Source organism: Phocoena sinus, chromosome 1 (genome assembly GCF_008692025.1).
Source record: "Phocoena sinus isolate mPhoSin1 chromosome 1, mPhoSin1.pri, whole genome shotgun sequence".
NCBI lineage: Eukaryota > Metazoa > Chordata > Mammalia > Artiodactyla > Phocoenidae > Phocoena > Phocoena sinus.
The window spans coordinates 136,286,276-136,297,301 of record NC_045763.1 but is presented as its reverse complement, the minus strand read 5'-3'; the positions used below and the strand labels follow the sequence as shown (position 1 = coordinate 136,297,301).

General features: G+C 42.0%; 1 protein-coding gene across 6 annotated transcripts in view; it reads right to left on the bottom strand.

The window, feature by feature from the left end:
• Nucleotides 1-5,161: 5,161 nt before the first annotated feature.
• CEP350 (centrosomal protein 350) overlaps nucleotides 5,162-11,026 on the bottom strand; it is a 140,275-nt gene continuing 134,410 nt past the window's right edge. For 5 of the 6 annotated variants that reach the window (XM_032631815.1, XM_032631831.1, XM_032631809.1 and 2 more), the window contains one exon: nucleotides 5,162-9,047. In XM_032631815.1, coding sequence (XP_032487706.1) covers nucleotides 8,883-9,047 — 165 coding nt within the window. In that variant the 3' untranslated portion in view covers nucleotides 5,162-8,882. The remainder of the gene's footprint in view (nucleotides 9,048-11,026) is intronic. The other variant, XM_032631846.1, reaches the window with a different exon arrangement.

The window sequence follows — 11,026 nt, the reverse complement described above, 5'->3', positions numbered from 1 at the left end:
AGCTGTCATGGTTTATGAGAAAGAATGCTTGAGAAGTAAGGATTTAGCATTTCTGAAAGTGTCCATATTCTGCCTTAACACTTGATTCGTTGTTTGGCCAAGTGTAGACTTTTTGATGAAAATAATCTCCATTCAGTTTTTGAAAATTCTGCTGTATTTTCTTAAGGCCTCCAATGTTTCTGTTCAGGAGAGTGATGATATTTTTATTCCTAATCCTTTGTATGCGATATTTTATTTTTCTCTGCAGAAACTTTTAGAATAGTTTCTTTACCCACAGAGCTCTGATAGTTCACAGTGACGTGTCTCACTGGGGGTTTATTTATTGTGCTGGGCACCCATTGGACCATTTCCAACTGGAAACTCATGTATTTAAGTTCCAGAATTTTTTCTGGTATAATTTCCTCTTGTTTTCTCTGTTCTTGTTAGATGTCCAATTAATTAGGTGCTGGATTTCCTGGATTGGTTCTCTGATTTTCTCTGTTTCTCTCCTATTTTTATCAATCTTTTTGTTTTACTTTCCAGGAAGACTTCCTCAACTTTATCTTCTAATTTTCTATTAAGTTTAAAATTATGGCTACTCTGCTTTTAATTTTCAAGAGCTGTTATCTTGTTGTCTGACTCTTTACTCTTTTAGACCATGTCATTCCTATTTTATGGAGGCAGTATTGCTTCTGGTATCTCAGAATTTTAATTTTAATTACAGTTTTTGTGCCTTGGAATGTCTTCTTCGGTGCCATGCACTGTTGTCTCACCAGAATTTCTTTTTGTTTTGTTTTCCTTTTGGTTTGGTCTGTTTCACATAGGAGGTTTCCCTCAAATCCGGGGATGGGTGGTGATTTGTTCCCACATGGGCGATGTGCTAAAGATGTGATGAGTAACTCAGTATGCATGGGTGGGGCTTTCGACTGGTCAACTTTACTGGAAGGAGATCAGGTGGCAATCCAACTTTTTCTCTGGAGGAATCTCCAAATGTCAGTAACTACAGGTCTTTCCTCCAAGGCTGTTCTGTTTTCCCAGAGGAGGGTCCTCCAGTCTTCTTCCTGGGACAGGGAGTTCTGAATAAGCTTGACTGGATCTCTCCATTCAGTCCACAGACTTTAACTTAATCCTTATTTTTGGCCTGTTGCCTCATTTTTGTGCTCTGTTGTACCTGGTGTCCTTGAATTCAGGGCCTCTCTGGTCCAATTTATCCAGACAATAAATTATCTCCTGAGGGCATTGGAGAGGGGATCATCAGTGACCTGGATCCTCTAGGTGGGGGTGGGTGCCAGGGGAGTCTACTTGATCCCTTCAGACTTCAATCAATTTCTCTGTTTTCATCCCCGTTGGGAAACACAGTCACACACAGCTTCTCCCCTCCTGCATGGTCACCTAAGAATGGGCCTGGGCCTGGACCACTTCCTTACCAAGAGATAAGAGTCCTCACAGCCTGTGCCGGGCTCATCACCTTTCCCTGCTTCGGACTCAACGTGTACTCCTTGCTCTGCTTCAGCACAGGTGTCAGTGGCCCTCTGGCATGACCCCAGCTTTCTGTATTTCAGACTCCATAGGAGGGGTTGGGGTCCTTCCACTGCAGCACAAAGTGGGGTGCATACCGGCTTCAGAGTGGAGCCACTGGCTACGGGGGGCCAATGCATTGCAAGGGACTGGATCTTGTGCACTTTCTCTCCTCCTCCTCTCTTGCTATAAGGACACACGTTACCACGTGAGCCTGGGGTGCTCTTTTCTGTTCTCAGCAACCTCCTTGATTTCTTCCCTGGGTGACATCATCATCAAATGAAAATTGCAGACAATAGCTTGTGACTGAAAAAAAACCCCCCAAAAACCTACTCATCACTCATATTAATGCTTATAACAAAGAACCAATGGAAAAAAACCACACACACAAATGGAACTCATGAGCTAAACTAACACACACTTAGCAAATCACCATGACTGCCCGTTGGGCCCATCACAGAATGGAACATAAATGTCCACCTCAGGTATAAAAATGGACCAACTCACAATGACTCGCCCCCCAAAATGAAAGTCAAAGATAGAACAGTCATGTGACTCCTGTCAGCGAGGGCAGGCCGTGCGACATGGCAAACTGGGCCACACGAAGCAGGCTTAGGCCCAACACAAATGTGGCAAATTGATCACATCGAACCACAAGTCCCCAGTCATGGATCCCAGTGACTCACGCCTGGACACATATTTGTGTGCCATGTAGACTCAGAGACCACTGTTGTAGCTTAAAGAAACAACTTGGCCATATGTTCAGATATCCAAAGAAATTCCCATGTGGTCCAGACACCACATTCACAGCCCCCAAAACACAGTAACGGACGTGCTCCTGTGACATCACTAGAGCTTTCATGCTCCCCATCCCCCCAGACAGATGGGCCCAAAAAACACTGAAGTGAGTGGCTCAAACATCGGCAACAAAGCCATCAAAACCCCAACTTAATGGTACCTCTGCTTAGGAAAAGCCATTTGAACATTAAACACTACACTCCAACACACAGTGGGTGACACTGAACTTGGAGTGGGTGGAGGACCAGGCCGTTGTCTGATTAGTCTTTACCAGCCAAATCCCAGTCCTGGGACACCCAACCATTCTTTTTCTCCTGCTGGAACACACTTCCTGAGGGTGACTTGTGATCAGGGCCACAGTGGCGTCACACCAGTAGGGGCTCTCAGTTCAAATGTGGAGGCAACGCTACCATTAGGTGCCTCCCTCCTGGGGGACCCTATGGGAACGGGGAACGGACGCAGAACATGGGGCACTAGGATTCCCCTGGTTGTGCTGGAACCTCTGACCCAAGTGGGTGATGTTATAGAGTATGTCGAGTTCGTTCAGGGTGTGACATCCCTCCCCAGGTTGGATGAAAGTTTTGTCAAGCAACAAGGGATCCCACAGAAGTAGTAGGTGAGAACATCTTCGGCTTCGGGAGTTTCCTGGAGCGGGAGCGAGGTGGGAACTTTAACTTGTCTTCTTCTCACTTCTAAGAAGCCTCTGTGGTACTTGTACGACACTCTGATAAGAAGCAGCACAGCCAGCGGGAAAGGAGGCAAACTCAAACAATGCTGGGCTTCTCATCCCAGAACATGGCCCCTCTGTTCCACACTCCCGTTTTAATGGCTTGGCCAGCACACAGTGACTTGGACTTTCCTCTAGATCAATAAGAATCACGATGCGATAGCCAAGGTAGTGATGGCCTCCTGAATGGCCCTCAATTACCTGCTGGCAGAATGGGGTGGTGTTTGTGTGACTGCCAACGCCTCTTGCTGTGGGTATATCAACAACATGGGGAAGCAGAAGCGCCTTGCTCAGGCTGGATGGTTATCATCTGTGCACACGCAGCCCCTACTCAGACCTCTTCAGTTGGCTTAGTCCAGGCACTGGGTGTTTCTGGTTGAGGACCATCCTCCAGGGAGGCCTGTTGATCATCCTGGGTCTGGTTTTCCTAGTGACTCTGGTAAAGTGCTGTCTCAAAGTGACAGGGAGTCCCTGTAAGCAAGCTGTATTCACGTGGGCATTTCAGGGGCCCATCGACCCAGCTCCGCCTACAGACTTGGGGCAAATGATGGTCCTACCGGATTTGGTGTGCCTTTCTCTGCTCTGTCGGTGGCTGGGCAGGGTGGACTGTTGGGAAAGGCAATCATGTGCAACTTCTCCCCTCCTGCACGGTCACCTACGAATGGGCCTGGGCCTGGAACGCTTCCAGGCCTCGGATGGACCTGCTGGCCATGGGGGACCGAAGCATTGCAAGGGACCGGATGTTGTGTGCTTTCTCTCCTCTCTTTCTGTAAGGAAACTCAGTACCTTGAGCTTGGGGTGCTGCTGTCTGTTCTCAGTGACCTCGGATTTACACACTGGTCTCTCCCCTGGGTAGCACTTACCTGCCTTTTAATCTTGGCTCCACAGCCTGGCCACCCAATGAAACAATGCCACACTTCACAGCTTTCTCTGTGGCAGTCGCTGCCTCCAATTTCTGAGCTTTTCTGGGATTTTATAGAGCACTGGCTTGCTTCTCCAGCACTCACCTCTGTAAGTCTCACCAGTGTTGGTCTCACCATTCCTGGCTCTGCTGTGTCAACCACCATCCTCCCATCTATCAATACTATTTTCATATATTTTGATTCAAGGAAACAGGTACTTGGTCTTTTTTCCAAGATTCAAGCTGTCATTACTATCGTGACTTACCAACAAAAAGTATCTGGCACATTGTGGGCACTCAAATATGTTTTATAAGAGTCAGAAGAACTTAGAACTTGCTGCAATATGGGATCTTTTTCTGAGAATTTCTTTAATGTACATGGTTGTGTAGGAGTTAAAGCTGTAAGAGGGATAGCCATCAGGAGGCGACCAGAGGAATTCAGGTGAGATGATGGTGGTTACGTCTAACTTGCTGGACCAGAGATGATTCATAATCCTTAATGGCAACCGTTTCCACCTTGGCAATTCTTTTATTCTTCCAGCTCTAATCTCCAAGCTTATATTTCTAGAAATAAATTATAGCCACACCTCATCAGATGGTTGTTCTTCCTTGTCACCCACTTAATTGTGTGACATTTCCACATGTTACTTTGTAAAGGGTGATCAGAATTCAAGTCATTTGGGAGAAAAGACATTTGCCTTGAATTACAGGGGAGAAGTCCATCGATATAGAACACAAAGTTATAATTCAGCAGGGAACTCTTCTCTGACTCACTCCCCTACTCTTGTTGGGTCCTTGTATTAAATATATATACTCAAACCAGCGTATGCTTCCTTTGCAGGGCTTGCCGCAATTTGGCATACATTGTTTTTGAAATTATTTTTTGATGACTCTCTTTCATTAGACTTTAAGCTCCCCAAGGTCAGCGATCATGTCTGTCGTCTGCTCTCTCCACTGCACTGGGCACAGCGCTCAGAACACGAAGGTGGGTGCAAGGACTGTTGAAGGAGTGAGTTATGAATGTCAAAGCCCAGGCTGCTCAGATGGACGTGGGGATGGCACTTATGTAAGCAGGTCCTACGCACAGCTCGTCTTTACTCTTTTTTTTTTTTTTGTCTTTACTCTTTTGCTCGATCATGAGTGCTCTGCCACCCAATAACAGATCAGAAGTGAATTTTATGGAGACTAGCTTTCTAAACTTGGCTCAGAAGGTGAAAAAATGAACACCGGACATGAAATTAATTTACAAATCAGTTTATTTACACATTTCATCTTTTCTTAAAGTACATTTCAGTTAACAAATCTATTTACACAGGTGTACACGGGAACTCATCCCAGTTATTTTACAGATCATACTTACAAACCACACCCTAAGTCTTCTGTGCCAAGTTGCACTGGATGTGACTATTGACTGAAAAAGGCCTGATGACCAGGCTATTTACACATACACAGTAAACGGGTTTGTTTTTCATGTCTGCACAATACAGTACACACAGGGAGGCGGGGCCTCCCAGGGAATGCTTTGCAACGTGTTTACCGAGAAGGCTTTGCAAAGTTCAGAGGGAAAAGCTATTAAATATAGGTTAATTGAAATGACAGTACCTCCTTTACATCAGTTTACATTGTTTCTTCACATTTTTATAATACAGTTTATTGAACTACCGCACAACCAGTTTAAGATGAGTTGTAAACATGTAAATTTCTACAATGTGCATTAAACATCATTGTAGTTTCTATCATTTGCTCTTTGAATTAATGTTTTATTCACTAGTATTCTTAAGGTAGTAAAAGAAGATGTGAGTTTGAACTTCTTGCAGAAAAGTTATGAGTCTCTAACGCTGTGCGAGTACACGCTTTATTCAAGTATTGCAAAAAGCTAAGGCCACTTTTTTTTTCAAGACAAGAAAGTGAACAAAATTGTTTCTATCAATAGGCCACAACACTCTTATGAGCGATGAAATCTCTTTTGAAAGGTAATTTCTCAGAGACCTGTAGTCACAGAAGGAATTTTCCTTTCTTTTACATAAAAGAAACACAAATTACCTTCCTTATTAACTACTTTTGAGCTCTTCCCACTTTTCCCTAGAGTAAAAATTCCTGTTTAGACCTGAAGAGGGAATCTATACCCTGTACTTATTTAACCCAGAGTGAAGTACCCTGGATAGCACAAATTATTTTGGACTCAGAAATAAATCTGAAGCCTATATGTTGGTTTACTGCTAAATTCTGATAGTGCTATTATTCTAAAAGATATTACTGCTGATGCAAAGATCTTTTTCTTAGAGGAATTATGAAGAAAGAGTGAAAGAGGATGGGAATGTGGGGAGAAGGAACAAAGATTACAAAGAGGGAATATTTAGATTCTTGGTTAAGAAGCAGAGCTTGATTAAAAAGATCCCAATATGGAACGAGTGGCTGGGTATCCATGTTTATCATTCCTAATGCTAACAATTAACCCCTTTTCAATTATACCCAAATAGTTAAAGCAATAAGAAACCTGCTAATTATAGATTCCTTTGTTTTCTGCTACCAAACTATGGATAATCATTTCTAGCAAAGAGTAAGACTGATCCATTCCTGCCTCTTTTATCTGGAACCCAGGATTCTCAAGACAGTAAAGACAGCTGGAGTATGTTAGGACTGCTACTGCCACACTCTTGGCAGCATTCTTACCAGGGAACTTTAAGTCCAGGTTGCTGATTCCGTGGACTTATATCATTTTTTTCATTTTTGGAATCACAATGTCATAAAGAGTAAAGATAAACATTATTAAAAATTTATTTAGGTCCAAATAATGAGTATGTAGAAAAACAACCTATATTCCTATTATATTATTTTCATATTCATTTATAAAAAATTTACAGCAGCTGTAAAGTTTCAGTATCATAAGGACTATGTAATCCTACAAACAGCCAAAGGATGTAGACAAGATGTTTTTCCGTCTTCCAAATAACACAAACTGAAAAGAAAAGGCTTCGCTTTTCCTTGGCCACATGAAAATAATATCTCCACACTACTGGTTAATAACCCCAAGAAACCCTAGCTTCTCTTAGTCAATTTGCTCATTATGGCTACAAGACTAGAGCTCAACATCAAAAGCCTAGAAGAAAGGCTGGCAACATCAATCTGAGCATTTCCCGAGACCCAATCACAACATTTCAGTGCTTTCCTTATTTGTCAAGAGCTATCATACCAGTCATTGTGCAAAATGCAAGTATTCCAATGATTATTTCAATAAGTTTCTCATAATGACAAGATGGAACCGAAGAGGAATGGAAGTGTGCATAGTGAAACATTGGAGACGCAAAGGCAAGTTTGGAGGAAAGAGGCAGAAATGAATGAACATGCACACTTAAAGATTATACCATCTTTGGGGTTTTCCTAACATATTTTGAAGTTATAACATTCCAGGATATTTGTAAGTATGAATCCAGTGGATGTCTTATATCATGCTTCTAATCAGGACCTTCAATATTAAGGCATTTACATTCACGCCCAAGATTATCCACATTCTTCTAGATTACTTGAAGAAGGATAGGACTGATTCAGAGAAACCAGTCAAGAAGGCAGGGTACTGAGGTCCCAGGAGAGCATCACACATGCTCTAACATAGCAGCTGGAGTCTATATTTTTTTTTCAGATACAGGTAATAGTTGTGAGAAGCAATGCTGCAAGAGAGGCAGAATTGAATTTTACAGTGTCTTTAAATCATTTTACCCCATTCCTGCTACTGCAGGTGATCTTAGAAGAGCTCATCTTCTTTTTACTGAATTAAACTGCCTTCTTCAATATGTGTATGGGTTTGTTAAAACCGTAAGTTTCCTGTGCAAAGACTACGAACCATAGAAGCTTCAAGACAGAAGTTTAACTATTACAAGAAGAATCTTTCACTTCTGAATAGGGACATACATTTTCAACTTAATAATTTATCTTAAAATAAATTAAAAAAATGTTCTATAGCGTAAAACAAGCACACAAACAATAGACAATATCTTTTTGTCTTTGGTGCACACACTCATTTCCTAAATCATTCAAGTAACAGCGTCTCTGACTTCTTGGGGAGATATGGGAGCTTAAAGTTTGAAGGCCAAAATGAATTATTTCCACTTCTGCCATGCCTCGATGCCTGAGATGGTCCTGAGGATCTGTGATTCTGGGAGCAGCTGGCAGAGGTTCAGAAGAAGTAAGAAAAGTGCAGGGGTAGACAAGGGGTGGAAGAACCAGCCCTGCACCAGTCCTGTGAGCCCAGTCTTCAGTGGGGGCACTTCTTTGTTTTCATGCTCACAGAGAAAAAACTAAGAATAATGCAAAAGTTTAAAATTCTTTAGATGATGCTCAGGAAGCAAGGCTACCACTGATGTCTGTTAACTTGACAGTCCACTTGGTGCTGCTCAATTGCAATAATGGAAGAAAATGGTCTTCAAAACAAAATGAAATGAACTCCACAATGGGAAATAGGCACACATTACTAAACTTGCCTATCTGAAAGTAGTTCAGGGTTTAATACTGTTTAGAGACTATAATGTCCATTTATGACTTTCATGGTATAAACCAGGATTACATTTCAAAAATGGTATGATGCACATCTATATACCTCTCTTGCTTGACTTCAGACTCAAGGAAGTGATACCCTAGTCTAAGCTAAGAGGTAAGTCTGGTGCTTTCAGCCCTCATCTGAGACCCAGTAGGGATGCTAACAAGAGGTGCAGGATTACACTGCAGGTCAACATCAGACCCTGCCCACCGAAAACAACCAATTATTCCAGTGGACAGTCTCTAAAGGCTAAGGCTGTAATACCAGATATACCTCATTGTCCCATGAACTCCAAACCAGTAGTCTTTAAGAACAGGTACAAGGTCCAGAAGCACTCTTGCTATGATGGAGATGGGGTGTATATCAGGAGGCAGAAAGGCCCAGGACTCATATTAGCACTCAGTGTTCGATTTATTTGCAAGATGTCACACAAGTAGCATTCTCCCCTGTTTTTCACTGATCTGATTCAGAACATCAACAGTATCTCTGATCAAGGTCTCAAAGATCCCATCAGCTAGCTGCATCTTCACACACAACTCATCCTCATCATAGTTCACCCACTGTGCCTCCTCCTCGTGGAGCTCCTGTACCTAGAATTTAGAAAACAGAAAGGTTAGAAAATCACTGTCACACAAAAGCTAGGAATCAATGATACTCACTAACTTTGCAACCCCACGCGTCGGACTACAACCCAAGGAAATAAGTCAGAGAAAAAAAGGTAATTTATATGATGACATCAATAGCTCTTTTAAAGCTGCAAAAAGTTTGAAAAAACTCAACTGTCAAATAAAAACTGGCTTCAAATCTGTCAACCTTGACAATATTCCAGTATTTTTATAGATATTAAGGATTACAAGAACGCTGTCTCTGTCAACATAGGAGAATACATAGAAGAATGCAAATTTTCAGATATATGGATTTACAATTATAAAATGCATATATCCAAAGACAATATTAGATACGATTCTGGAGTATGTAAATAAATGAGTAAAATTTCATATTCATTGGAGTTTTGTTTTTTTTTTTTGGCCATGCCACGTGGCTTGTGGGATCTTAGTTCCCTGGCCAGGGACTGAACCCAGGCCTCAGCAGTGAAAGCGCCAAGTGCTAACCACTGGACCGTGAGGGAATTCCACCCCCCCCATTTTTTTTTTGGTATTGGAGTATTCTTTAAATGTACTATTGCTTAAATTTATTTTAAAAGTCACTGTTGTATTATATTTTATATAAAATGCTCTTTTTGCATTTTCAGATTTGGGGATTCCTAAGGTAAACCAAAGGAATCAAATTAGAATGAACTGCCCAAGACGTTTTGCTTGTTTACAATAAATTTTTAAAAACTACTTATAAGAGAAACATGTTAGACTTATTGTATGTAATGATATTTTGAGTGAGATGGAGGCCAGGTGGAGAAAGTAGATTGTAAACCCTGTTTTAGTCACAAATTCAGCAAAGTTAATGGCGGTGTCGAGGGTCTCTAACCAAAAGTCTAACTTGCCAAAAGCCCTGTGACAACAAGCTCCTAACTTGCACTTATCACAATTTCCTCTTGAAAAAGGCAGCAGAAGTGAAGAGGGGAACCTGTGCTCTGCTTCCTGGCACGAGGAAACGAGAAGACGCTTGGATGAGAGGCCACACCATTCTGGAGTGTGGGAGAGCAGCGCTGCCAGACATGCACCCTTGGCTGGGGTTGACAGGTATGTGGCGAGGCGGCTGCCGCATTCTTTCTCCTGGTGAGGCTGCTTGAAGCCTATGTAAAATATCCCTTTCTTTGTTCCCTAACGCATGCTCCCTGGACAGAAATACCACCAAAAAGGGTGATATGGTCAAATAAGTTTTAGAAATCTCCCTCTGGGAGTTTCGCAATGTATATCAGTCTATTCTAAACAGAAGTCCACCAGCAGAGGAACTTGATTAATTCAGAGCTTCCAGTATGTATCTGGTCAAAGAATCAAACTGTGTGGCTATATAAGAAATATTATTAAGATACAAAGGAACAGGTGTTCTTCTCTTATGAAGGATGCTGTAAGCAACAGCCTAATGCAACACTTCTCAACCTGGTGCTGAGGGAGAATCACGTTCTGGAAAAGCTAATAAGTGTGTCCCCTATAAAAGATCTCTTATCTCCCATGAATTTGTTTATCTGTCCAAACAAAGTTGCACACCTTTCCTTTTTCTAAGTTCTCTCAGCCTTTACTATTAAATTTGTTCCTTGAACAATTTCCTATACGATAATAAAATTTAGGAAACACTGTCCTAATGTAATCATTTTTGCCCTTACAGCAGGAACATATGCTCAGGACATTATCCATTATATCTCTCAGTGAAGCCGTGATGAGTCCCCACTGTGCCTTGTCAATATAGCAAAAGCTTTGCTCCTCTGTAAGAACAGGAATTATTTCCCTCCCAGCCAGTAAGAACATCGTGTTTCCCTTTTTCCTTTAGCCATAAGAAAGCACAAAGCCCAGTTTGCAACCTCAACTGTGGCAACTGAGAGATCTCACAACCTGCAAATACGCCTCCGTTTTCTTCTGGTTTGGGGAATCTATTCTATTCAACCACACACTTC